Raw genomic sequence first — 27,920 nt, 5'->3', positions numbered from 1 at the left:
CATACTGTTGACCATAAAGAGGAAACACGTAAGAATGAGGTGCATTTATCTATCTTTAAATCCTATAGACCTATAAAAAAGTGGGTAAATGTGAGATTTTTGAAAACCATGGATGGAATATTTCTTGTTCACTGATTCACAGATTTACAAAGAAATTGAAATTTAAACAAGTATTTATTAGAAATGTGATGTGAAACATTTTTTTCAGTGAATTTTATGTAGGGCAGGGCTATTAATACAATTTTAGATTGAGCTAGAGAGTGATCATTTCTAATAGTCAATAGTGTGATTTTGCGGCAGAGTTCAGATTTGAGGCAAGTCAGAGTAAGACAGTAAGTTAAATGTCATTGAAAATCTATATAAAAACTTTTTTTGTGTGTGTCATATTGCCTATGTGTAGTTTTATGTCATTATGTCAGTTTTAAAAGCTAACAGATCTCCTTTCCCTGATCATATTTGTCAAGGATTTGCCTGTATTAGTGGAGGGCTTTCTTTTATTTTTACTACATTTTATTTTGACAATTAACACCTTGTACCTGTGTTTCAGTGTATACCTGAATGACTGGCTGTCATCAGATAGAAATGGGATGATCTTCAAAGCATGAGCATGGTGTGTTTTGTGATCATCTTGTGAACTCTCCACTCTTGACCCCTGCACAGTGTTGTCTGAGGTCACAGAAGCAGATCTGAGGCAGATTAAAAAAAAAAAAAAACACATGGTAAGAACTAAAATGAACAAAGATGGCAGATTTTGTTCTCATTACAAAATAATTCACCTCTGAATGGAAGAGACTGGCACAGCAGTGGTGAAAGGCACAGTTAACAGCAGAAGAATGGCTATCTCCATACCGCACAGGCCTGTAACAAGTGGACAGTTGTTTAGTATATGAAAAGAATATATGCATGATGAAAATGTCTAACTGTAAAATTTGTGTACAAAATCATGATGCACAAGTGGTTCCAAAATGTGGGTTAGAGAAATGAGTTCAAGATATAGTAAAAATAAATGTGATACTGTGTTTAATTTATTATTTAATTAAAACTGTGAAATTAGGCTCAGAAGCAAAATAAACCATTCAAATCAACAATATTTATCCTGATATGACATGATTTCCCACTTGAAATTATTACTGCTGTAATTTTCATTTCACTGTAAGGCCCTCCTAGATGGTATTTTGGGAGTTCCAACTTGAAAAATTTGGTAACCCCCATTTTAAGATGTTGAGTATTAAAATATTTGTTGCCCTTTTTGTTAATATAAGATATTCTAAAAAAAAATAGATTAATTCACGCAGTGCTACAAATGACAAAACTTGCACAATTACTTCTAAACATGAGACAATGAGAGAACATGGGTAATTCCATCACAAAGAATCTAAAACAGACTTACCAAATTCAAAATGCAAAAACCCGCTGAGTCTTTTGGAGTGAACCATCAAATCTTTGTTGTAGTTTAACTTCGTGGAGACTTGGATGTTTTTATGTCAGCTTCTCTCATCACAGGTCCTTTTATAATGTGATGGGCAGCGAGGGGGTGTGGTCACGTTCAGAGCAACTCCCACGCTATCGGTGAGTTATGATGGCAGGTTTATTCTTTATTTACAAAGACCATGGCTGTTTCATAAACAACCCTGAAATGCCAAACAAAACAATGTGTATATATGTATGAAATGGCCCATTACACTGTTTCCCATGATGTTTACATTGATCCTATGTCAACTCCTCATGACCCTCTTCCCCCTGACCCCCTCTGCTTCCTCCTGCATCCCTCTCCTCACTCACTGCACTCACGAGCTAAGCAATTGTTCTAGAAAAGAACTCTTTCATTTCCATCACCTGCAGGAAGTGCACAAGGCCCGAAATAACCACTCAATTTTCCTGTAACTTTTCCCTTGAGTCACTTTACCCTTCACACTGTTTATTTCTCAAATGTCCTTCATAGGTCAACTACAGGAGGTAAACAACATCCTATAATCTTACTAAAGAAACAAATAATGTGGCAGTAATGGTAATGGATAGGCCTTTTATTCATCTTTTTATATTTACGTGTTGTGGTGGAGAAAGCTGTCTGAGCCCATGCCCTCATGCTGTTTAAAATATGTAAGAAGATCAGTGGCATTCATGATTTGGTAATGTCTGATTAGTATACTGTTATTATCTATATATTATACTATATTACACTTTCTTCTGATTTATGTTATAATGTTTCCTCATCACATACCTGTAGTTGTTTCATTCACACAAATCCTGCATATTTAGGCTGTGTTAACCTCTGAAACGGAAACACTCTGTTCCACCTTGTGATGTCATGTGGTAATACAGGAAGTGCTTCACTGTGTTTTTACACTCCGTACATCTTCACTAGAATCATTTGGATGAATTCAGCTGGGAAACTGCCTAGCTCTACTGAACTAAAGGTAAAAGGTAGCTGTAAACTTAAACTATTACATCATGACATCACAAGGTGGAATAGAGCATCTTGAGCTTTTGAGATTACATCCTAATAATAAATGATAAAATGTGTGAATGAAACAAAATACAACTCCAGGTATATTTTAATGCGGAAACAACATTTGAATATGACTTAACTCAAGGGTCAATTTTACGTAATACAGGATCATTAAACATGTATAGTCATCACCTCCTGTTCATCAGCATCCTCATCTCTCTAGGAACGGTCATGAGTCCTCATTTAGAATTACGATGAGTTTTATGGGAGCTCAGATTATAATGGTCTGTCCCACTCCTCCACCTCAAGTCCATTGTGCACCTTTCCTGTGACTAATGTCTGCCCATGGTCAGGGATAGAGCCTGAGTCACTACTGCCTAATCAGTAACTGTAATGATTTCACCGACAATTGAGATTAGATTTCACACACAATGATGTTTTTATAAACCACTTTTTCTTTGTCACGGCTTGAAAAATCAAATGACATATGCGCCTGTACACCTGTTACTTGATAAGAAACAAACCCAACCTAAAGCCCAAATCTGATTCTTTAGACTTTAGATTTTTATTTTAGTATGTTTGTGGATCAAAAGTTGCACGATTGCGGTTAGTGTCTCACAGAGAAGAAGGTCTTAGGCCAATTGTGAACTTGTATTATACTTGTATATAATATTCAGAGTGGTTTCCCTACAACTAAATACATGCACAGTAAATTCTCTGCCAAGGCTCCTCTCTAATTCATGCCAGATGAGTATGGAAATCCCTACCCACATAGGAGACAGATGACTTCCTATATCAACTCTCGAAAGGATAAGAAAAAATTGTATGCCCTTTTTTATACATGGCTCAACCTGAAATACTATGTATTTTAATCCCACAATTTCATTTATTTATTTATTTATTTTTACTAAAAACAAGCTATAGCTGTAATGATTGATTATATGCTGGTATTCAGTGACAGTGTTCAGACCGCCCACTATGTTCTGACAGCCTGATAATGTTTGAGGCTGATTAAAGAGGACAGACCCAGACTGCATACGTCAGGGACAACTGTTTGTTTGCACCGGCTTGAGAGGTTACTGGAGGTAATTTCTCTTCTGGACACACAACATGTTGATATCTGCATCTCTGTGTGCGTTTAATTCATCTTGGAGCAATAGGCTGGTTTCCCTGAGAGCCAGGTCCCTCCTCACTTCTCTCCCTCACTATCGCTGACGTTGTGCGTGCTTCCTGTTGTTGTAAGGCCAGAGCCACAGCTGTTGCCTCGGCTGGCCGGACACTGCTTCCTCTTACCCACCGCTGGGGCACTAGAGTAGAGTATCCTGCCAGGAAAAGCTGTCACTCATCTAAACTGCCATCTTGTCACACACTTAAGACCATGGACAAGTTAAGACACTTTGCAAAAGGTTGGAGTCAATTGTTTATGATGCAAAGTGGGGTAAAGGGGAAAAGAGCAGACAGGAACAAATACTTGGAGGAGTGCTATATCTGCTGCCATGGCCAAAGAACATTTACACTGTACATTGACACAGTTTGTGCCTTAAAGGTACTTGAAGCGTTATATAAGCATCTCCCTTGATACAAGTAAACAGTGTCCTGTTTGGGATGAAAATGAGGCCATACATTATGGCCCTGAACAGAGTATCCTATGTATTTTTTTTAAATAAAACTAAAGGAAGATACCAATAAACCCAATTTTGTATTTCTCTCAGGACTCCAACTCCAAGGACCTATTATATACTAGTAACTAGTAACTGTGAACATGAATGTAGCCCTGAAACATAGATGTGGTAAAACAGTTTTAAAGTTGCAAAAGGTCAGAGGGTCACTGTTGGTATAAGCCCGAGTCCATTAGTGGATTATAGCCATAACTACTGCGCAGCTCCTGAATGTCCCTGGGATTAGAGACACTCACATTATAGAGGCAGGGGGACACAGGGCATGACGACTCTGTCAATTTAACAAAATCACAAGTGCAACAGGGCGCTTTGGGACTGCTGTGACTGAAAAACATAGGACAGTAACAGTGGATTTATTCAAAAAGGTAAACAATTTCAGTAATATAATAACTTTTGGCATCTTTGGAAGTGTCATACAATTCTCCTTTATTTTAATTTAAGTTGATTCATTATTGTTATAATAATAGTGTTTCTTGTCATACTGTGGTTTTAGTTGGACCAGCACTGATTGTAGGCAGTATGGAAGTAGATCTGGAGGGGATTATCCAGTGCATCAAGAGCAGAGACAAAGCCAGCGTGCAGCTCTATCTACAAGAGTTTAACAAAGAGGTAATGTTACTCCACACATGCCCTTATGTTTTGTTTACTCTATGCTAACATTGGTGTTGTGTTACATTGACAGTATGCACAGTGCTTCTTTTTTGACAAGGAGGAAAGAAATCGCAGGAAAGTAAGCTTTGTTTTTCTCTGCGCTCCACTCATATCGGATGTGATTAATGATTGTGCTGCATCAGTTGTCCTCATCCTTTCTTCTTAGGCAGATTGAGTCTAAGACACATTTCATATTCCATCCTCAGCTCTGTCATTTGAAGATAACTTTGTTTCTTTTCTCTCTTTCCTTCATGTGTGTTCTCTGTAGCAAAGGAGACTTGAAGAGGTAGTGTCTGGGGCACTTGTTTACTATGCAATAATGTTTTTCTTCAAGATTAATTTGTGTTCTGCTTTGATAGTTTAAGAAGAATAAAGTAAGGGATTATACAGATTCAGACTCAGATGGTGAAGAATATGAACAAGAAGACCGGGACCTCTTCCTCAGACAAGTAAATTTAATTCTAGGTTTAATTCTCAGGCTTAATTCATATCAAATAACAAATAAAGCCTCTTTAGATGATTAGGTGCACTATTAGTTTTCTGGTGGGAGTCCGTCACCACCTGGATCCTCCATTAGAAAGGTTACATAGTGCATCTTTTCAACAATCCCTAATAAAATTAAATTGTAACACATTTGATTAACATTTTGATTAAATTTTGATTAAAAATCTGATTAAAAACACAGTATAAATCAATATGAGTATATCTTAATACCAATGTTTTGTTTTTCTCAAGAATTTGGCCCTGGTGTTGGTTGGCTTCATTCGAAATGAAGTCAACTGCAGCCTCCTGACAGTGGCTCTTCGAAGCCTGAGGATCTTGTCTCGGGACAAGAGAGTGCTGGCTCCTCTGGTGACTGACAGCGCCCTCCTGACTCTGGCCAGACTCGCTGGTCTGACCACAGGAGAGACCCATGAGGAGCCTTCAGACCCAGACTCAACCTTCTACGACAACATCATCGTGTCCCTTGCCGAAGCCAAGGCCCAACACAGCCACTACCACCATGACAGTGATGACATGGAAACTGTTGAGCAGACAGAGGAGTGCACAGAGGAGGATGGCGGGAGCACGGGCAGTAGAGATGTGGAAAGCATGGATGGGGTCAGCACTCCTCGGCCCAGTCTCACTCAGGCCTACGGGGGCAGCACCCATCAAAAAGAGCTGGAGCGAGGCAGGAGGGATCGGCGGGAGAGCAAGATGGAGGGAGAGGGGGACACAGAGGAAGAGAGCGGCTCAACGGAGGAGGCTCAGAGGAAGGAGGCCATGAAGGTGTTATGTAACGTGGTCTATAACAGCAGCTGGGCCCAAGAGAGATTCAGCGCACTCAGGTACACCACACACCCACTATGGAACCTCATTTATTAACCTTCATTATTTATTTAACATAAAAAACATAAGTATATCAGAATCAGTTTTATTGTCAGTTAACAAAATTCACAAACTATGAATTTTCTTCAGCTTATTGTTTATTATTATTATTATTATTATTATTATTATTATTATTCGTAGTAGTAGTAGTAGTAGTAGTAGTAGTAGTAGTAGTATAAATAATAATAAAAGTAAAAATATAATATAAATAATAATGATAAAATAAAGGCATACAAACAATAAAAAATAAACAGAGTAATCAATATGGACAGAATAAGTTTAAAACTAGTGGTGCAAGTGGATGAAGTATTGTTAACCTGAGTTGTGAAAAGTGTTATCAAATGTTCATGAGGCCAATGTTAGAGGAGAAAAAGCAGTACACATCTTTGCTAATTCAGTCCAGATAACATATTCCCCTGTCCCCTCCTATGCTGTCTCTTCAGACTGATTAATGGACTGATAGAGCTGCTGTCTGCTGGAATCAGCTCTTCGTCTCCCTCCAGTGTTCAATTTTATGAACTGCGCCTCATGTTTCTGATGACTGCTTTACGGCCAGAGCTCGGCAAACATCTTCAACAGGTTGTATTTAATGTTGTTCATTATGCTTATTGGGTTTTAAAGGAATCATATTCATTATACACTGTACCATGAATAGCAAGCAAAAAACATTTATTAAGTTGTTTCCAAATGCTAGTAATTAAAATTTTATTCCAAATTTAGACTAAACATATAGAACTAAATAAAATAATATAAGCTAGATAAATATAGATTCATGTGGGCCTTAAAAATCTCCATACACCTTAAAATTGTATTACATTCATAGTGTCTGAAACATTATATTTGGTCCTTTCGCAGGCAGGTGGAGTGTCTATCTTCACAGCTGCTCTGGAGAGCTGCCTGGAGGTGCAGTGGAATAATCAATACCAGTGCATACTGGACACTGTGGCTCCTCCCATCTCCCTGGACACCTCACAGCGCATCGTTGAGATTCTTAAAATTCTTTTCAACATCACGTTCAGCACCCACCGTCAGGAGCCTACAGAAGTCAGTGTTGTGCCGGCAATAAAAGCCTCTGTACAGATCAAAAGGCTTGTGCTAATTTGTAAGTTTTTGGTCCACAGGAAGCTGCAGCTCAGTACAGACACCTGGTGGCAATTCTCCATCTCTGCCTCATGAGGAAGTGTGTACTGGCAGATGACACTGATGAACTGCAGGGGTGAGGATGCTACTCTGGGCTAAAAACAAAAAAACAAAATATGCTTTTGTTAATTTTCTTATATTGGACCCCACAGTCACACAGTGAATTTGCTGTCAGCGCTGCCTCTGCAGTGTCTTGATGTGCTCCTCAATGTGCCCCTGACCCCATGCTCAGAGCAGTTCAATGGAGTTAACATGGACAGTGTGCACAAGCTGCTGCTGTTTATGGAACGACGACTGGAGCAGGTGAGAGCAAGGTACAACTGTGAAACTTGTATTGGTCAAACTGTGAAAGAGTCCGTTTTTGTCTCAGGGTGACAAAGTCAAGGAGAAGCTGACCCCCATCCTCAACCTGCTGACAGAGAGTTGCAGAGCTCACAGGGAAACCAGGAAGTACCTACGAAACCAGGTACTCAATTAGAACACATACACTGAATTCATTCAAGTAACCATGTACTTCTTTTACTAGGAGAGGTTTCATTTTATTATTATCTAGTTCTCTTTCTACCAAAACCTAATTGTAATTTACCTTTTTAATAACTTCTTCAGATTCTGCCTCCACTCAGAGATGTGTCCCAAAGACCAGAGGAGGGGTCAACAGTTAAAAGTCGCATTGTCCGTCTCATGACTCACCTGGACACAGACCTGAAACACTGTGCGGCTGACCTCATCTTTGTCCTCTGCAAAGAAAATGGTACTGACACAAAGTATTTGGTTCATATTTATCTGTCATAAGCCCTTCTCTCATTATTTTCTCTCTGTCTTTAGTACGACGCTTTGTGAAATACACAGGCTATGGTAATGCGGCAGGGCTTTTGGCCACCAGGGGGCTGCTGGGGGGCCAGAATATTCAGAGCATTAGTGTGCAGTACTCAAGTGACTCTGACTCAGACACAGAGGAGTACCGACAACAGAAGGACCGCATCAACCCAGTGACAGGGCGAGTGGAGGCTCTGCAGCCAGACCCTATGGAGGGCATGTCCGAAGACGAGAAAGAGGAAGAGGCCAGGAGGCTCATCAAGCTCTTCAGCAAGCTCTCCAGGTCTGGAAACTTCACAACTGATTGAAACCGGTACCAGTTAACATTATTGACTATACTGACTATTTCTTTACAGAGAAGACATTATCCAGCCAATGGGGGTGGATTCACAAGGGCGACTTGTTCCCATGGCAGGACTCAAAGAGAACATCACAGACGAAGGACACTCTGACTCAGATTTTGATGAGGAAAAGTAAAATTTATTTGTAAACATTGACTTCAATTAAATTTAAGGGCACACATATGCGGACATACAGCCAGTCATTACACATACTAATATAAATTTCAGTCAGACACAAAAGTTAGGGTTGGTGCAGTCTGTCATGATTTGCAAATATATACAAATTATTTATATATATTTTACAGTAATTATTTTATATTATGGCAAATGCAAGTATTCAACAGATATGTAATGTAAACTTAAATTAAATAAATTATATTTTTGCATATCAAAGCAGGAATAATACCCATTCCATCAGATCAAGTTATTAATACATGATTGAGATGTTCATTAAAGGCTATTACTGTGTAACTGCTGTGTAAAAAGCACTATTTTAGTTCTCTCTGTATAGAACTGTTGGCATTAAAATATTAAAAAATTAAGAAAAATATTTATTTTCCTCCCTAAAATATTGAAATGGCATCAGATGTGTATCAGCACATCTCCATCATCTCCTCCAGTGACATCTGCAGTTCCACTGACTGCAGAGAAGAGGCTCCCCCTCCCACCGCTATATTCTTCAGTATCTCCATTGAAGTCAGCACCACCTGGGATACAAAAATACAATTGGTATGTTTAGTTTCAACAATATCTTGCAGCAGGCCACTCCTTTTTTGACTGAACAGTTTCTGGGATCATCTTCAGCCTGAGTGTTGTGTAAGGAGGACAAAAGTCAGCCTGCTGTAAGACCCCCTGTTTATCAGAGCTGTGTCATTCACCTCCACTGTGATGAGCTTCTTATTCCAGTGCCTGTTGTCAGGGTCTGGCCACTTCTCCCCCAAACAAAAGAACAACGAGCAGGGGGGGCTTTCTTTGCCATGTATAAAATCTAATATACCTGCAAGGACAGTAGTTAGTAGCAGTTACAAGTTATGGCAAATTAAACAGGATTTAAATCTTCTCACTTACCTTTCACAAAGTCTTTAAACATGTACAACGCTTGTGGCTCTTTGGAGACCTCTTGAGGCTGTCCACTCTGGTCAAAATTTGAGAAGCTCCAATAAGCCTTGATTTGGCCCTGACGCTGACCGTACACCACGTGACCAGACACGCCCACATCTAGCCAGCCAAGAGAGTCCAGGATCCTCTGGGTCAGACTGGTCTGAATCTGGTCTGGCAAGTTTTCAGGGCTCGGAAGAGAAACCAGGGTTAGGCCCGAGTTGATGTCGACAGCACAATCCACATGATGCGGTCTAAAGTAAACACACAGAAGATCATTTATATAAATATGGCAATGTACTATTGATATAAGTGGGTTTGTACCTGTAGACAATGCGCACCCCTGCCTCATTCTGAATCAGCTGATCAAGCACCAGCTTTCCTCGGTAATACACTTTTATCCCAAATCCAGTCTCTGTAACAAATAGAATCAATCACCACATGCACATTTACCTGATTGTATTTCATTATGGAACCTAAATTTGGGTGAATAACAGTGGATGGTGCCAAAAATACCATAAAATATATTATGTGAATAAAGCTGATAAGGGCACTGTTCCTGGAAACAAAATGCTATTTTATAACTGAACTAAACCCATGCATTAGAGTAACAGCAGCTCTTTCCTACTCACTGAAATGACTTCCATCATTGCTCTGGTTGATGGTGTGGAGGAAATGCTCGGCCCGCTCCTGATCATATGCCCCGCCTACAGCCCCCTCCATTGGCGGTGCTGGTTGCCCCGGCAACCCAGCTCCATGCACTGCAGCCTTAGCGGCGACTGGATACTGCTGCTGCCCACGCAACACATGTGCTCCAATCACATCCTCTTCCATCAGGCGCTGTTGCTCGGGAGGAGGCTCAAAGTCCTCTGTGGAAAAGTTAGATACTCACTTTCTGCTTTAGCTGCAGCACAGAATAAGGAAAAAAATAGCATTGAATTTCACCTGGTTCAGGACCAATATTCAGGTCCTCCAAACACTTCTGCAGGATGTCACGGCTTCCTGCCTCATCTGTACAGATATTGTGAAGTTATCATTACAATTGTCATTCACAGGCAAGCAAAGGGGACATTAACTAAACAAGACTTTACCTGTAAACACATTGTGGGGAACATAGACACACTCCACCAAATTCGGCTGGCTCTAAGATAAAAAAGGGGAAACGCAGTTACAGTTTGCATATATTTAGTTAATAATATTACAGCAAGATAAGATAAGAGAACCTTTATTTGTCCATCAGTGAGGACATTACAGGTATAAGAATTATGGTATAAGAATCAAAAGTATTTATTTCATATGTACTTCAAACAAATTAAAACATGAATATACAATCTAAATAGAATAATAAAGTAACTACTGAAACTAATATAAAGTTAGTGACAAGTGTATGAGGAATGACAAAAACAGGCACTTACTTCTTGTATAGGAAGGAAAAGATCTTCATACAAATCTGGTCTGGCTTGATCAGGAGACAAAGAAGAATTTGCTGTGGATAAAAATGATCTATTATTTAATTTCAACACAATACAAAGACTGTGGTGCGGGTGAGTGTGAATTAAGGGTTGTGGTTGAACACTTTGTATGGCATTTTCCATCACAAAGCTCTATATGCAATAAAATAATTATTTATGATGAGTTAGAATTAGCTAGATAAGGTTTGATAGTGAGTTTGTGACTACATGGAAGTAAAGGCTTTTGTTTAATTCAAACAAAGGCTAAAATGAGAAGTGTCCAGATCTAGATCATGATACATGAACTAAAATGTGTGCAACAACATCACGAAGGCCCCACTGTGAGTTACCTTAAGCAGGAAGCTCCTATAAACAGTCTAGGTTTACCTTTTGACCCGGTGTCCTCTGGCCATCTAAAGATCTTGTGAGGATTGGCAGGATCGTTCTTACAGTCAGAAACCATTTTGAATCCCTTTGCTCTCAGGGCACTGCGGAAATTCCTCTTCCACACCGAAGGGTCGCCATGAGCCCGCCCATTTCCACTGACCTCTGCCCACGCCTACAGGAGAAACACCCTTTTTTAGTTTTGGTTTTGTTTTTTGGGGATTTGTTGACCAAAAATATAGGTATTGACTATTCTTGCCTTGAAGATAAGTATGTCTGTGTCCGAGGAGTCCTGCCGCAGAGCATGTTTCCAGGGGATGGAGAACTCTGTTTGATCCAGGTTGGTCCATGCTACTCCAGGATATTGCTGACTGTTTATCTGCTCTCTGAGCCAGGGCATAAGGAGGGGCCTGGAGTGTGCCATCTCTGCTCTAACATCACAAGAGGCACTCACAACAGCGTCAGACAATAAAGGTAGACTCTCTGAATCTTAAAGATCAACTCGCTTCTGCAGTTGTCCTATTCAAAGCGGTTTTACATTTCAAATGTATATATATTTTTTTGTTCATTCATTTATTTCATGATTGTAATAATCCCTGTTTTTAAAGTACTCATGTTTACAAAATTGTAAATGGTCCTCTGTATCCTACATAACCTAACACTCTGCTTTACTCACAGGAGAACTGATTGGAAGGGGTCAGGCTTTTAGGAAATGGGCCCAAATAGATGGTTCATTCATTAGAAAATAACGCAAGTTATTTATTATGTCAAGACTCAAACATATGACATTTGTCCAGCTGAAGTCTGCACAGCTTTTAGGGTGAAACTGAACAATAATGTAGACAAAAACAACTCCCACTGTTCATTAGCTTTTTCATTTATGTCAATATTTTAAACAAGCTACAGTCGGCCACTTTGAACCAAGCAGCTCCAACAGGGATAGTACAGCATATACTCGAATGCATAAAATAGGACTACCTCAAGTCTTTGCAGAGTAATCAACACAATTAAACACACTTAACTGTGGAAAGACTACAACATGAACTAGTTGATATGTAAAGCTTGTGAAATAGACGAGGTCATAACTCATGAGGAGTCCTACCTGGATAGGAGTTAGCGCAGTCTTCTTGACTTCACAAGTCTTGTAATTTCACAGGTGAATCTGTGCTTGAAATGTTACGTTTTATAGCACTCACCCGGCGAAGCTTTATGGGGAAACCCAGACATTCAGTTTCGTTTTCCAAAACTGACGTCGACAAAAGCGCGCCTGGGTGACCGCCAGGGGGCGTCTACTACAAGCCACCACCGACCGGTCAGTGGGTTAATTAACGATAATCAACAAAGGATCTATTGCAATCAACACACTAGCCACTGAAAGTGTCCCGTCTAGGCCTACGTATGAAGAGGAACTGGTCAGTAGGTGCTCTTTGCAGATTTTATTTGTTTCTCAAATACAGGAGAGTTAATGTACAGAAGGACAAAGAATTTCATCAAGAACTGTACAATATTTACACATCTTTTTTTTCCTTTTTTTATGGAAAATTAGATTGTTTTCAAAATAAGTCAGTATGCACAGACATCAAAATGATAAAAATGAAATGACTATTTCCTCTTTAAATATTATTTATATTCCTTCCAACACAGTAAATGAACAGTTCACTTTTTTCTATCGCACCTGCATGAAGGATGATTGAACTGAAACACAACAAGTTCAAATTCAGAGTTTCCCATTCTCCATATGATGTTCCTTCCTTCTGTTTTATCTTGTTATATTTTACACCCACTGTATTTGATACAATGTTTGTCCCAACATCTGTTCTTTTGTATAGAGGGAAGACAACTTGGTGATGTGGGTTATGATTGTTTACTGAAGATGTTTCAATTCAATGGTATTTCAAATGTTAGGGCAGCTACCCAGCGGCTTGTGAGTTAAGTTAAAAACCTCATATAAATAATAAAAATGTGTTTATATATTATCACAGAGCTTACTGGTGCTGCCCTTCATGTTGCACAGGATGAGCATTTTCAACACATTTGATGTTTTCTTACCAGAGTCCATGTTCACATTGCTCAAGGCGCCCTCTGCACACACATTTTAAAAAGCATTCTCACCCTTGTCCACTCTTTTTAAAAGCCAACAGCTGATGTTAGTCTTTTCAAAAAAATAATTTATGTAAAAACTAAGCGTTCTCGTAAGCTTTTCTTTGAACTATTGTCTGTATGACACACAGTTAACATGATGCCAGCGGCTCTTCCATTGACTTGTAGATACAGCTCCTTGATTTTTGTCCCTTCACTGTGTAATTCTCAATGTGGGGGGGTCCCTTGTCAGTGCCCCCAAGTCCAAAAGGGGGTTTCAAGAAGCAAAGATAAGTCGATCAACAACAGAAAACAGTACAGAGCCACTGTCTGAGGTCGTTTAAACAGACCCCATTGTGGGTTTAAAAATCATCTTCTGATCTTAGAGACTTGAAGAGGGATGGGTGCTGTACAATGGAACTTGTCCTTTTCTTTTTAATACTTGAATACTCCTCCCATGTGTCTGCTGCAGACTCAGGCTTTGGTGCTAAGTGTGAGCAGCTCAATGAAGGAGGTGAAGAGAGTATCCAGCCAGCTTTGGTTGGCCATGCACTGCTGCACCACCTCCTCTTGGCCGGGGTCCTCAGCCGCCTGCTCAATGGTGTGCGTCTGCAAGAGAAAACAGCAGCTCAGAAAAAGGTCCATTCAGAAGGTGGGACTGTTACTGGCTTTCAGAAGGCAGGACAACATTATGCAGGTCTTTAGTGGTGAATTTACATGGGAGCAGGAAAAATGACTGTTCCTATTAGCAATTTGCCCTCCTCCAATTTAAATTATGATTCTTTTTTGAAGAGGCTGTTGAATAAATTTGAAATTACATCAACAGGTGCAATGTGTGGATATCATTTGACAATATTCAGATAAACACATAATTACAATGCAGGTGCAAGCCTATGAAAAACACCTATTCAAGTTTAACTACTTGCTGTGTAAAAAAATATGCAAAGATATGTACAGTATGCATGCTTACCTCCTTCTTGCATTGTAAGAAGGTGTGGTATTTATAATGGTGAAGGGAGTGGTAGAGACTGTAGATCCGATATGACTCAGATGAAAGTTTAAGGTCCTAAAAAAGGAAAATGAAGATTTTTTTTTTTTTATTAAAACAAAGCATCTAAGTTTTACAACACATATGAAACAAACTTAATGCACAAATTTAAACTTAACGTAATTAAAATTATTAGAGTTTTGTGAGTTTTAAGGTATCAGTAGTGGTGATCCAATTATTACAAATAAGATATAAAACGGAACAGATTGTGTAAACAAATGAGTTAAATCTGTTGTATTGTCACTGGTACTACAAGTACAAGTTCCCCGTTTAAAACAACTACTCTAGAATATCATTACTTTGTTAGAAGTTAAAACAACAATCTAGAAAAGATCATCATGGATAAGTAGCTTTGTTCAGCACAATGTGTAGGTATAATGTGGATTATACCAACACAAACAAATATAGGCATCCTTTTTTATTATGATCATCATTGTTTATTGCCCCATGTTAAGTCTGCACTGCCACCTACCTGTGGTTTAGGCAGGGTCTTCTTCACTCTGTTGAGCGTCTTGCGGTTGTATGAGTCTCCACTAAGCCGTACCCTCACTACACCAGTATCCAAAGGATCCACAATAATCTGTGGGTATGCGTGCAGGACCTCCTGTACAAGCACACAGACAAATAATAAAGTTTATTTACTTATAAACAACACTTTATTCTAAATAAACAGTAAAATGATGTTTGCACATCAAAAGCCAAACAGGCATTGGTTTCACAAACAACTCTCAGGGGGAATAGGTCTGTGACAATAAAACAATATCCAAATATTTTCTAGCATCTAGCATAATGACTTGAATGAAAGTTTAAGTGTTGCACAAAATGTGAATGGACTGTAAAAATGACTAAAGCACAAAAATATAAATAAATATACATTTTAATTAAAGAGTCTTTATGATAAACCATATGTAAAAATGGAAAATTGTTTGCAAAGTTCACATAATTTTGCAGCAACTGCAATATTTTTCATCTTTGCAAACATCTCCTACCTCTAACCCTGAATTGAACAGGCCTGAAGTCTAGTTATTCCACACATAAGTTTATTGACCATAAATTAAAAGGTACAGTAGAAGCCATTGCAAATTAGGTAAATAAAAGAAGCATTTTCGCCACAACAGTTTTACAATGGCCATGAAAAGGTTACGTCAGAGTATGCACTCACTAATTTATTGTGTCATTGTTTGTAACCTAATCACCACCACTACCACTACTACCACTACTGCCACTTCTACTACTATCAATAACTATTACTATTATTAATAAATAAATAAATCACTGCTCTAGTTTACAAAAATATATAACTCAAATCATCACACTTGATAAATAACTTGCAAATATTTATAATGTTTCACATGCCCTGTTGGCTAATCTAATCTCAACAACATTTACATTTGTGAAATTTAGACAGCAGCAGGAGACTTTTTACTCAGCAACTGACATTTGCAGTTATTGCATTAGCATGGTTAGCATGGTTTTAACTGCAATTACAAAACCAAGATAATGGTGTTGAAAAAATACTGCCAGTATTTTAATATTTTTAGAGCTTAAATTTCCTTCACAACAAAGTATCAACTGGTTTGTATCATGATAAAAGAGCTACATTTTAACATGCTCTATTCTGCTCTTCTCCATTCTACGCCTTCTCAAGCATTTTTTGCCATTGGAAAAAAGGGATCCAAAGAAAACGTCTCTACACTGATGTAAAAAAAACAAAAATATAGGGATGTGTTATAATGCAACTATTTAACATTTAAGCCATATTAAAACCAATATAATCTATATCAGAAGCAAAACAAAGAATTAGTGATTACCTGGTGCTGGGAACTCATGTTGACTCTCCTCAATAACCTCCGCTTCTGTTCACTGAGGATGCTGTCAATCTTCCTCATTGGGGGAAGGTACAGCTCATCTGGTAGCCAAACAGAGAAAGAGTGATGATTAAGAAATATATTAATGTGAATTTTCTGTATAGCATTGTTGGAAAAAATATTGTTAATAATTAAAGGGGATGATCAGAACAATGGTTAGAAATGAATAGTCAATTTGAAATAATTTAATTGCCCACATAACCAATGCACTAAAAGAATTCAGTGAGGCAGTTTTGGCAAAAACTGATGAAAAGACAGATTATGGGCTTCTGAAGAGCAGTGTATTGTTGTAGTCACTCCTGATTGTTTATATGACATTTTCTTCTATATGAAATAGTGTCTACTGTGGTCCTCACCATCTGTGTCCTCCAGAGCTTGGATCATGTCTGGGTCCAGGGCTGTGCTCACCAACATCTCCACATAGCTCCTAAACATTTCCCTCATGGCACGGTTATTGACACCACCCTTAACAGGCACTGTGAGGAAAAAATAATTAAGTCTTATATTGCACACTCAATATATACTCAAATTCCCTAAAAAGATGGCAATCTCAAAGAGCAGTCTTACTTTCATTTTCACTGGGTACATCGTCGGAGGATTCGGAGTCTGATGATGAAGCCACTTCTTTCAGCCACTTCTTCCTCTTCTTGGGCGGTGGCTCCGCTTTCACTTTGGCCATCTTGGTCTTAGGTGGACGCTCAGCCTTTTCCTTTCGTTCCACTGTTTTCCGCTCCTCCTTTACTCTTCCGCGGTCCACAGCACGTTTTTCAACCTTCTCCTGCTGTACTTGTACTCTCTTCTCCCTCTCCTTTTCACGCTCTCGCTCAGGCTCTCTCACTTTGTCTTTCTCCTTGGCTTTGGGCACAGCTTGTACAGGGGCTTCCTTTCTTTCCCTGGATTCTTTTGTTGTGGTGGTGGTGGTCGTCATAGTTGTTGGGGGGGTTGACGTGGGAGGGGTGGGTGTTTTGGCCTTTTCCGGTGCTTCACGTTGGACAGGTGGAGCTACTCTCTCCTCTTTCTCAGGGGCTCTAGCTGGTGGCTGTATTGTAGGAGGGGAAGCCATTCTAGGAAGGCTCTGTCGTCTGTGCACAAGAAGTTATGATAGCTTTTAAAGCTTGATACCAAATGGCCAACAGTCTACAATTATGGTACTCTTCTGAACATGAACTAAAATAGGAGCAAAGATTTCTGTACCTGAGTGGCGTAGTCCTGCGCCAAGGTCTGCGGGAGCAGACTCTGACATAGTCCTTCTTATTAACATTCTCCAAAAACTTGACATAAATTCGCTGGTACCGCCTCTTTGCATCACCAAAATAGCCAAGGTACTGAAAGGTAAAAAAAACAAAACAGTCAATTAACAAAGAGTTCAAAAGATCAATGTATTTCATTCTTCCTGTTATAATACTTAGACCAGCTTGTCATAAATTCTGTAATTTTTAATATATTTAAGCCATTCCCAGATATTGTAGTGGCTTTGAAATGATAAAAAAAATTGTAACTCACATTACTTGTGGCACAGAACTGCCTTTGTCCATCTTTGATCTCTGGACTGAACTTTTGTAGCAGAGCTTTCTGCACTCTCCATATAGGCGGGGGCTCACGGCCAGTCTGCAGGGCCAGCTAAAGACAAACCACTGTTAAACAAAATGTTTCCAGCTACTTGCTAAAGCAGCTCCCAAACTAAATATTTACCTTGAGTGTGCGAATGTCTTCAACTCGCACCACAAATTCATCTCGTTCCCTAAAGATGCCCTCTCCTCCACTTTCGCTCTCATCCTCTTCACTCTCTCCAGCAATGGCAGCATCTTCCTGCTTCTGTGCCAGGTGCAGTGAGGTGATCTTAGGTGGGGGGCGTTCTTCGGGGGAAGCCGGTGACTCTGGAGAAGGTGTGCGAGACTCCTTGTGAGCAGTGGGTGCAGGTGGGGGAGTTTGTGTAGGAGGAGCAGAAGGAGCAGGAAGGGCAGAGGGGGCAGGGGGTTGTGGAGGGGTAGAAGGAGGCTGAGGTAGGGAGGCTGGCGGTGATGGAGGAGCTGAAGTGGGAGGCTCAGAGCTCTGCTGTGGAACTTCTGCAACAGCAGGGGGTGAGGGCAGGGACAGGGGAGGCAGTGGGGAGTGAGAAGGGGAGGAGGATGACGTGGGGGAGGGAGGCGCAGAGGGACCCTCAGGACTTGCTGGGGCTGCGGAGACTTCAGGAAGAGATTCTGAAACATATACAAGATGATAACTAATCAGTCACTGGACTTTGAGTTCAAGTTGTATGTTTGCATTTCTATTAAAATCTGTCCCCAGAGATTTTTAAGCTTTCGGATGTGTACAGTGATGTGTAACAAATAAATGTCCTTTATATACAAAAATAAAAGTATGGTACAACTGAGCTGAGTGCCATCTATAATGCAAAGGGTGGAAAACATACTATACCTTCATTCTTTGGAGCACACAGAGTCTGTAGTTGAGGCTCCCTCTCCTCCGTCATGTCACTCTCTTCTTCCCTTCCCATGCTCCTCTGCTCATTCTCCTCTCTACTCTCCAATGTGTCCTGCTCCTCAGCTCGCAAGACATCTTGTTCTTCTGACTGTGGTTGCGTGTGAGGAGTATGTAGTGGCTGTGGGCTCAGGGCAGGTGGGGGCAAAGTGGGGGTCAGAGGAGCCTGTGTGGGCTGTGGCTGAGGAGGAGGAGGTGGCAATGGTGGCTGCAGACTGGTGGTCAGCTGTGGAGTGTCGTACAGAGCAGAAATAGCTGAGGAGATGCTCTTCTGCAGGTCCTGGTTCTTGCCGACAGAATCTTCCTCATCAGAGGAGAAGGATGGGAGTGTCTCCAAGTTCCTCTTCAACTCGTCCTCCAGACGCTTTGGGCTGGGGCAGCTGCCCAGAGCTAGGCCTCCATTGCCCTCACTGTCCCCAAAAGGAGGAGGAGGAGGTGGTGGAGGAGGAGCAGGGGAGAGGGGGCGCAGACCACCAGGTTTACATGGGGAACTTTCACCATTGTCATGTTCCATTCCAGGAGAAATATCCAGGCCAGGAGGTCTCTTCCCAGTTTTAAGAAAGTCCAAAAAGGAAGCAACAAAGCCTGCCTTTGAATCCTTGTCATCCCCCTGAAAATGGGTAAAAAAGTGCCATAAGTCAACACAATTGATGCAATGATATCACGCTGGGGTTAAGGTTAGGGTTAGTGTTCTGCCTGTATGCCCATGGCAGAATATTCCGACGTTAACATGGTTAAAAATTAAATTTAAAAAATGTAAAATTAATTTAAGCAACACATCTTCAGATGCTTGTGATCAATACAAGCATTCATGATCCTGTTTACGCGTTTGATTCAAAAAAAGGTGAGTGACAAACTGGAAAAAAATAAAATAAAATTAAGATGGATATGTTTAAAAGCACAAAAGAGCTGCCCTGTCATAGCTCCAAAGTTATTTATGGTCAGATTGTGTTAAAACAAAATTCAGATTCTAACAGATCTTCAGACAGAGTAGTGCCTTCAATCAGATTTACACCCCCAGTGAATGTTGATGACATCAGCTGCAAAGTACAGTTATAATAAAATTTCCTTACCCTGTCTCCCATGCCTTCCTCATCTACAGTTTCACTCATCAAGTGACCTTTATGTTTGTTCTTCTCGTGGTTTCTGGAGCCATCACCGCTGCACTGTGGTCCGGGGCTTAGACCCAGAGAGGGAGCCGAGCCCACTGAGCCATCGGACATACCAGGATCAGTACCAGACAAAGAGTCCGTCCTCAGCAGAGAATCCGATGAGGACATTGTACCAATTGGTAATTTAATCTGGAGAATTCAGAAAGAGAAAAAACGAAAATGTATATGTGAATGGTATAAGCAAACATTTTAATTTTTACTTCTGAATTAATACATATATATTTTAATTCACCTGCTATTATACACATTAAAAAAGGGAACGGACAAGACAGAAGTAATATTCATGTATTCAAGCATTTGTAAAAAATCTCATTGTTAAGTGTGACTGACCTTCAGAGGTGGGATCGGCTCATGCTGTGGTGGCTGTTGGTGCAGCTGTTGCTGTGACTGTTGTGGATGAAGGGGATGGTGGTGCAGGTGCTCCTGCTTTGAGCTCATTTCGATGTACATGTCCTCTCGTCGTCCTCCACGCCCTCTGCTCCCACGCCCACGACCCCTTCCTCGTCCTTCTACACTGAAACCTCCTCCAGTGCCCACTGACCCTCCCATCTCATTGAGCATTCCACGTGGCGTGTATGGCTCAGGCATTGGCCGGATACGAGGTCTGCCTCTTGGTCGTGGGGGGCCTTCTCGCTTGGGCCTGGTGGGCTTTCGACCTCTTTTCTTAGGGCCCTCTTGAGGCATGAGAGAATGTGAACCTATAGATGAGTAGCCAGATGAGTGATAGAAGTCAATATCCCCCATCAAAGGACTAAGAGAGCCACCTGCTCCTGCTTTTCTGCAGCTCGATACCAAGTCAGGCAGAAGGTCTGGAAGTCTTCTGCTATTCAACCGGATGTCAGCTGGTTGGTCAGCCTTGTCCTCATCATCCTCAAACTCATATTCCTGCGCATAACTCTTTTTAGGTAGTGTGTTAGGGTCACGCCGCTCCTTTAACAGGTGGAAAGAGCTAGACTTAAGAAGCTTCTTAGGACGAGAGGAGCAAAAAATTGGAGATTGGAGCCCCCCTGAGCCAGTACCAGAACTACTCCCTCCTGGTCCTGTGGTCAGCTTTGCACCAGTGTTGTTGGGTCCAGCACTATTTGCCCCCATACCCATAGCAGGTGGCTGAGACTGAATTAATCCAAGCTGCTCTGTGTTCACAGTAGAGGGGAGCTCATGGGTTTTCAGGGAGTCTAAGTCAAGGGTCATAGTGTTGTTGCTGGGTTCCTCTAGGCCATGACAGTAAGGTTCATATCCCTGGTTTCCATGGTGACTCATCATGTCATAGCTGCCAGTACTTCCTGCTCCCGGTGTTGCTGTACTTTGAGCTGCTTTCATAGATTCAATAGCCTCTGGACCCGCATGGCTTTCATTCATCTCCCCCTGCCCTGGTCCTGCTCCTCCGGCACAGCTTGACTTGTAGTCTTCAGCACAAAACATATCCTCCATCGCAGGGAAAAAGGAGCGGTCCTCATCCTGAAGGAGCGAGTCAGGAAAGCAGATGGATGTCAGCGGTACAAAACGATTACTTTGTTGATTTTGGTCAGCCTTTTCCACAGGGCTCACTGTGTCAAACTGATGCTGCTCCGAACGTTGTTGGTCTAACTGGCCCTGCTGAGGGGTGAGCTGGGTGGAGAGAGGTGGCTGCTCTGGTTGAGCATGGCCTGAGGCAGAGGAGGGAATGTGATGGGGATGTGGGGCCTGGGGATGGGAGTGATGGGGGTGTTGGTGCTGAGAGCTAGGGTGCTGCTGTGTTTGTGGATGATGCTGCGATAGGTGGTGCATGTGAGAAGGGGTGGACAGGCCAATGTCCGGCTCAGACAAAAACGAGTGCAACTCAGAGGTGGAGTGATGGTGAGGTGGATGCTGCCTCTGTTGCTGCTCCTGTTGTCTGTGTCGCTCACTATTACCACTGCTCCGCCCCCCACTCCCTCCTCCTCGTCTGTCCTCCACATCTGTGCTGGATGTCTGAGACAGCGAGCGTTCCAGCATGTCTAAAGATGACACAACAGAGCTCTGCTTCACTTGGCTCTGCTCGTGCTGATGAGGAGGCGGGCCGTGGTTGTAGTGAGCTGCTGCCACCTCCAAAGCCTGGGACTGGAGCTGAAGCTGGAGTTGAGTGGTCTGGGACTGGGATGGCGTCTGGTGTTTGGAAGAGCCCAGTCTCCCAGCAGCGCTCTCCAGTACAGCCTGGCTAATAGAGTGCTGCTGCTGGGAGTGAGAGTCCATCTTGTGATGCTGATGTTGATGTGGCTCCATCTTGGAGTGTGATTGGTGCTGAGAATGAGACTCTAACTTCGCATGCTGCTGATGCGACTGATGGGTGTCCATTTTATGGTGCTGTGGGTGCTGCCTATGAGAGTCCATTTTATGATGCTGCTGATGGGGTTCAAGCTTATTCCGAGTCGTGTGAGACAGCACTGACTGAAGAAGGTGGGGTGGCTGCCGTGACTGATCCGTGGGGGAATCAATGAGAGACCCTTGAGACTGAGAATGCTGCTGCTGGACTTCAGGTGTTTTTCTGGGATAAGGAATCTCAGCACGCTCCTGTGATTTCTTCTGGAGATCCATTTGAGTGTGAGGAAGCTGAGAGTGTGAGGAGACATGCTGATTATGTGAGGTGTGCTGGGGAGTGAGAGAGTGCTGGGAGTAGGGGTCGCCACGGCCATAGTGGACTACAGAGCTTAGACTCTCATGATGATGGAGGTGGGAGTGCACCTGCTCATTACTGCCTCTGCCTCCACTGCTCCGGCTGCTGCCCACAGATCTCTCGCTCCTCTGCGGCGGCTGCTGTTGGTGATGATGCTGTTGCTTCTTGAGTGACATCTCTAACTGTGTGTCCAGGCCTGAGATGGCTCCAGACCCTGCCCCACTGCTGGATGTAGCACTGTGTGTGCGGATGACGCTCTGAGGGTGGTACCTCTCTTCTGAGCTCTTACTCATGTCATAGCTCAGGCCTTTGCCCGACTCTGTCGTTGACGGAACTGCCTGGGGTGGGGGCTGGGTTTGTTGGGACGGCTGTGGCGGTTGTTGAGAATGGTGATGAGCTGTCTGGGGGGCTGGACTAGCTTCGGCTTGCAGCAAATGCTGAATCAAAAACTCCTCGTCATCATCAACTTCTTCTTGGGATCTCTGAGCCCCCACACCAAGCATGGAAGTGTCAGTCTTGGTCTTTGAGGAGGTGTTGTGATAGGACTGAGATTGGGAGCTGGGGCCTCTGGTGTCAGGGTATCCTTGAGGGGAAGACAAAAAGGTGGGAGATAGAACTGATGATATATATTTATTAGACCCAGGGCCTCCAGGAGATTGAGTGGGACAGGCAGGCACTGGAGAGTGCAAACCAGGTCGTATGATACTAGAGTTGCCTGATGGCGAGGGGCTTGAATCAGGAATATGGTAAGAACCAGTGCCACTACCTGTCCCTCCTCTGTCATTTGTCAGACTGCTTCCAGCAGCTCCAGAACCAGAGTTACCATTTCCTGTTCCACTGCTTCCACCACCTGATGCCCCACTTCCTGATGAGCCGCTTGACCGTAAAAGGGCAGGTGAGTGGCCTGTTGCGCCATAACCTAGTGATGGGCTTCCAGCTCCACCGAGAGAGGACGGGAGTGAACCATAAGCAGAATCTGTGCCATAAATGTCAGCAGAGTATGACTGGCTTCGACCACCTAGACTGCCGTAGCCCTTCCCCGCAGTACCTGAGCTCAGGTCTTGGGCTTGTGGGGAACTAAAGCCTCCATACGACTGAGTCAAATGTGAAGTGGGCGGCTGACTGGGGGAGTAGGACTGAGCCTGTTGTTGCGGCGGAGTCTGGCCTGTTAGTGCAGAGGTGGGGGTCTTCACAGGTGGCACAGGGGAACCGTAGCCTGACAGGCAAGATTTAGGAAGAGACTGAGGGGCTGAAGTGGAAGTAGAGGATGCTTGCGGTTGTGGTTGTTGAGGGGCTGGAGGTGGTGGAGCAGATTGAGGCGGGGGTTGTTGTCTGGATGGGGCAGCGCTGGAGCTGGAGGTGGGGATTGAGTTTGAGGGATGAGCCCCAGAGGTGGCAGAGGAGGATGATGAAGAGGAGGAGGTGGAGGAAGCAGAAGGAGGGGTGTGAGGAGTCCGTGAGGATGATGCTGAACTGGCAGAGGAGTAGCCACTGCTGGAACTGCTTTTAGAACCTTTCCCTGCTGATGATGAAGATGAGGAAGAGGAGGAGTATGGAGGCTGTATAATTGGCCGATACTGTTCAGTGCGAGAGGAGCTTTTGTGGTCTGATGAGGGGCTCTGATCACCCAGCGGGCTGCAAGAAAGGCCAGCATGTCTGTGGTGGGTGGCTATCTGCTGGTATCCTGCCCCTCCACAGCTGAGGTAGTGCTGCAGGGAATGAGCAGCAGAAGAGGAAAGCTGAGACTGTGAAGGTGTAGGCCTCTGGTAGTGCTTAATGACGCTGTCCTGGCGTGGTACGGCCCGCTCCTGAGCAGAGTTGGACTGGGACTGGGATTGTGGTTGAGCCTGGGCTGATGAGAATACTGATGCATTGTACAGCTGTGAGGACTGGTCTTGAAGCTGAGATGACAGCAAGTTGAACTGGTGTGACTGCAGGTGTCTGGCAGAAGATGCCTGGGCAGATGTAGCCCCCGTGGGATCTTGGCTGCCTCTGTAGGCAGCTGCAGCAGCACCCTGGGATGATAGGAGTCTGTCAAAACCCAAGCTGGACTGTGAAGGGGCCTTGATGTGAAGGAGAGGATCATGAGGGGAGAGCAGACCATTGGATGTGGGGCTAAATGTGGGCGTGTCTTGAAGGGAAAGAGATGCAGCAGGGAAGGAACGACTGGAAAATGATGCTGGGTGCTGATAGGCTGACAGTGCTGAGGAGGAGGGGAATGACCCAGAGCCAGGAAGGGCTCCAGAGATGAATAGTTCAGGAGGAGCAGGTGTGTGCATTGCTGTTTGAAAAAGAAAGACAAATAACAAATTACTTAAAATCTATGAAACATGCTGTTTAACAAAAAAAAATGCATTGAATTTGTTATTTTAGTTTAAAAGATTTCTAATAGTCTTAATTGTCAATGTGAATGTGGGAAGGTCTCACCAGTCTGCCAGGATGGTGTGCGAAATTGAGAAAGAAGAGAAGAAGCAGAGGGTGGAGGCTGGGGACCCCGTGACTCTAATGCTGAAATCAGGTTCATGACGGAGGCATCAGGTGTTGCAGGGCTTGCATGGTGCAGGCCAGTGTCAAAGAGCCCGGACAGACCTTTGTCAAGATAATGAAAAAATTATTAGTTTATATATTTGCTCATTTCATGTTTTCAGCAAAGTGCTGTGTTAAAAAATGTATATTAATTACATTGCATTTTAAACAAAACATGTCAAAAAAACAAAACAAAAATACATGCCTTAACAACAGAGTTTGTTTAGTAATGAAATGAGGTTCATATGGACAGACACAATAGAAGGTATGACATTTATCTTACCCAAACTCCGTCCAGCTGCTCCCCAAGCCCCGCCTTGTCCAGAACTCCCTGGGTGGTGATTGGTGGCATAGCCCTGCAGAGGGTGTGGGGTGGCGTAGGCTTGTCTGTGAAGAAGCTCAGACTCAGGATGGGATGATCTTGAACTCCCATATACAAGACTGTGAAGAAAGAGAAATTTGAGGAGTTGATAATACATAATTTTATGATTTTGTTTTTTTACCTGAATTAAAATAGACTTAATTGCTAAATGAATTAATTTCTAAAATATTCTACAAAAATTAATAATGTAGTCAATGTGAATAAGTACAATGGATATGAGGAAATTACATTTGGCACATTAGTCTTTATAACTAGTTAGATAATTATAGTATGCATTCTCTATTTTGTATACTAATTGACTTGTTACCAGCTAAAATCGTTAACCCCCCAAAGTACCATTGTATTTAATTGCACCCCATCATGCAAAACAATTAAGTCAATTTGCCATTATAATTTTAATCAATCATTTTAGACTCAATTTATTTTCATGCGACTTATCACACTGCTACATTGTGCACGTGCATGTCATTGCTCTTAGATAAAATGCCAGGCTGTTCATGTTAGCATTTATTCTGCTCATAGCACCACCTAGCCCCAAAATGGAAAAAAGGTGCACAGCGTAGGCCCAAAATGCATGATCGGACAATTAAGTGTAATGATTATATCTCATGAACGTTCAGACTTCAATTTTACCGTTTCTGTTTGTTTATGCAAACTGCCCAATTTTAATTTCAGTCCGTTTCCGCCACCAATCAATATGTTGATGCGGCTAACAGCTGGATGTGAGTCGACGCAAATGCAAGCTAAGCTGCAAACAAACACAGGCAGTCCGTGGAGTTTGTAGTCACAAATGGCCTTTACGTTGTTATTACTTTGTAAATTTTACCACTTCGTCAGTAGAATTCAAAGGATCCTGTATTGTAACAACATAGACGCAGTGATGCCTGGACAGGCCTCAAATCAGGACGCTAGCACTTAGGCTAACGTAACGTGAAGCTAAACCACAAGAGCCACCATGTACAGTCCATAAAATGTATTCATATTTTTCATGGCGGTGGAGTTCACAACTACATGCATTATAATGCCTTTGACACCAATATGTTATATTTTCTTCCTCAGCCGCAAAATGTCCCCCCAAGCATCTAAATGCCCAAATGACGTTGTAGCAAACAGGCATAAGAAATAGCCACTTTGTGTTGCGGAATTGTCAACCACAATTTTGAAATGTTAGATTGTCACCATTGAGAAATTATAGTGGAAATAGCTAGGTTTTACAGAACATGTGCGTCTATTTAGAACGGGAATACTGTGCGCGGTTTTATGCGCCTGAACTCCTTAGTTCCTATCAGTCCTATGAATTTATCTATGGGGCTATGTGTCCAGGCCTGCACACAGGGAACAATAATTCCTATGGATGCTCCAGACATCCCCCCACCTCCACCATCACCACCTCCTCCACCCCGCCAGGTCTACCTAACCCACGCCTGTCAATCACATTCAATTCTATCCCCAACCTTTCGTTTCTCCACCCCGCCCACCCCTGCTCCATTGCTGTTTAGAATATTATTACTATGCAAGTGTTTAGATGACAATGCACTGCACATTATGGCTGCCCATGCCTCCTTGAGAAGCCAGAGGCGACAATTTGTTTACATAGGTCACATCGTGCTCTGCAAAACACTAGTGATGCGTGCACATTGTCTGAATCCAATGCATACCTTGCTTTTGCCGATCTCTCGTAACTCCATCCTGCTCCTGCGCCCAAATCGCCAAATCCTGTTCCCGGGTAATTCCTATCCATTTATGTGTTGAACAATCAATGTGAGCGCGAGGACGAATGCAACGTCGCAGAACAGATTATTACGGAAAAATGTAGTCTTTCCCGTTCTCTGTTTCAGGCTATTTTCCCCGGTTTCATAAGCAAGTCGTCAGGAGTGGAAAACAGCATATTGAAAGAGAAATGGTGGGGAGGAGGAGAAAGCTAGATGAAAAGAGGGGGGTCTACGGGGTTATAATCCAACCACCTCCAAAAAACCCTCTCCGTATCCTTCGTCGTTCACGTTTATCATTTCCTCCAGCGCAGATATACTCCAAAATGGGTTATGTTCATGATGAAGATGAGGCCGATTACACCGGTGATAGACGAGGCGATGACAAACATTTGATTTGAATGCGTCCTCTTTCTCCGTTTCTCCTCCCCTTTCTTAAGGCTAGTTTTTGCTACACCGCTAGCGCCTAAAAGAACTAGAATAGACTGGCCACGTTGATATTAACCATTCACCACAGATGAGCAAAGAAATCCCCAGTTTCTAAAATCTTTTTTCTTCGCGTGCAAATGGTTCCCACCCCCTCCTCCGGTAGCAGAGCAGTAGTTAGCCTTAGCAGCAGATGCTAGCTGTCAGGAACGACGCATCC

The 27,920-nt window shown here is 42.5% G+C and overlaps 3 protein-coding genes and 1 long non-coding RNA gene across 5 annotated transcripts; 2 read left to right on the top strand and 2 right to left on the bottom strand.

Moving 5' to 3' along the window:
• Positions 1-1,443: 1,443 nt before the first annotated feature.
• On the top strand, positions 1,444-8,595 carry si:dkey-94f20.4 (synembryn-A). 2 transcript variants are annotated; one of them, XM_055150239.1, is made up of 14 exons: positions 1,444-1,569; positions 4,622-4,737; positions 4,811-4,858; positions 5,048-5,065; positions 5,139-5,228; positions 5,515-6,107; positions 6,591-6,726; positions 7,003-7,191; positions 7,269-7,363; positions 7,440-7,590; positions 7,658-7,753; positions 7,894-8,038; positions 8,113-8,386; positions 8,460-8,595. In XM_055150239.1, exons 2-14 carry the CDS (start codon positions 4,648-4,650, stop codon positions 8,578-8,580), a joined length of 2,046 nt encoding a protein of 681 aa, XP_055006214.1. In that variant the 5' UTR covers positions 1,444-1,569; positions 4,622-4,647; the 3' UTR covers positions 8,581-8,595. The 2 variants fall into 2 exon arrangements, with proteins under 2 accessions (XP_055006214.1, XP_020779997.2); XM_020924338.2 differs by lacking the exon at positions 1,444-1,569 and having other exon boundaries at positions 4,187-4,737.
• irf3 (interferon regulatory factor 3) lies at positions 8,562-12,613 on the bottom strand. The gene is made up of 11 exons (XM_020924132.2): positions 12,480-12,613; positions 11,637-11,808; positions 11,381-11,552; positions 10,958-11,028; positions 10,634-10,685; positions 10,488-10,553; positions 10,175-10,411; positions 9,867-9,957; positions 9,513-9,796; positions 9,323-9,441; positions 8,562-9,151 (listed from the first exon to the last, which is right to left on the bottom strand). The coding sequence occupies exons 2-11, from the start codon at positions 11,799-11,801 to the stop codon at positions 9,038-9,040; spliced, it is 1,371 nt and encodes a 456-aa protein (XP_020779791.1). The 5' UTR covers positions 11,802-11,808; positions 12,480-12,613; the 3' UTR covers positions 8,562-9,037.
• LOC129407862 (uncharacterized) lies at positions 12,607-14,284 on the top strand. Its single transcript, XR_008631745.1, has 2 exons — positions 12,607-12,789; positions 13,929-14,284. It is a non-coding gene; the product is annotated as an uncharacterized LOC129407862 (long non-coding RNA).
• prr12a (proline rich 12a) lies at positions 12,799-27,535 on the bottom strand. The gene is made up of 15 exons (XM_055150236.1): positions 27,224-27,535; positions 25,467-25,624; positions 25,085-25,246; positions 20,356-24,938; positions 19,927-20,154; positions 18,791-19,463; positions 18,065-18,573; positions 17,876-17,992; positions 17,567-17,697; positions 16,940-17,454; positions 16,729-16,848; positions 16,316-16,413; positions 14,977-15,108; positions 14,427-14,522; positions 12,799-14,065 (listed from the first exon to the last, which is right to left on the bottom strand). The coding sequence occupies exons 1-15, from the start codon at positions 27,304-27,306 to the stop codon at positions 13,931-13,933; spliced, it is 7,740 nt and encodes a 2,579-aa protein (XP_055006211.1). The 5' UTR covers positions 27,307-27,535; the 3' UTR covers positions 12,799-13,930.
• Positions 27,536-27,920: the final 385 nt, after the last annotated feature.

Source organism: Boleophthalmus pectinirostris, unplaced genomic scaffold, assembly GCF_026225935.1.
Source record: "Boleophthalmus pectinirostris isolate CB_2022bp ecotype Guang Dong unplaced genomic scaffold, ASM2622593v1 HiC_scaffold_14, whole genome shotgun sequence".
NCBI lineage: Eukaryota > Metazoa > Chordata > Actinopteri > Gobiiformes > Gobiidae > Boleophthalmus > Boleophthalmus pectinirostris.
This window is presented reverse-complemented; position numbering and strand designations above follow the sequence as displayed.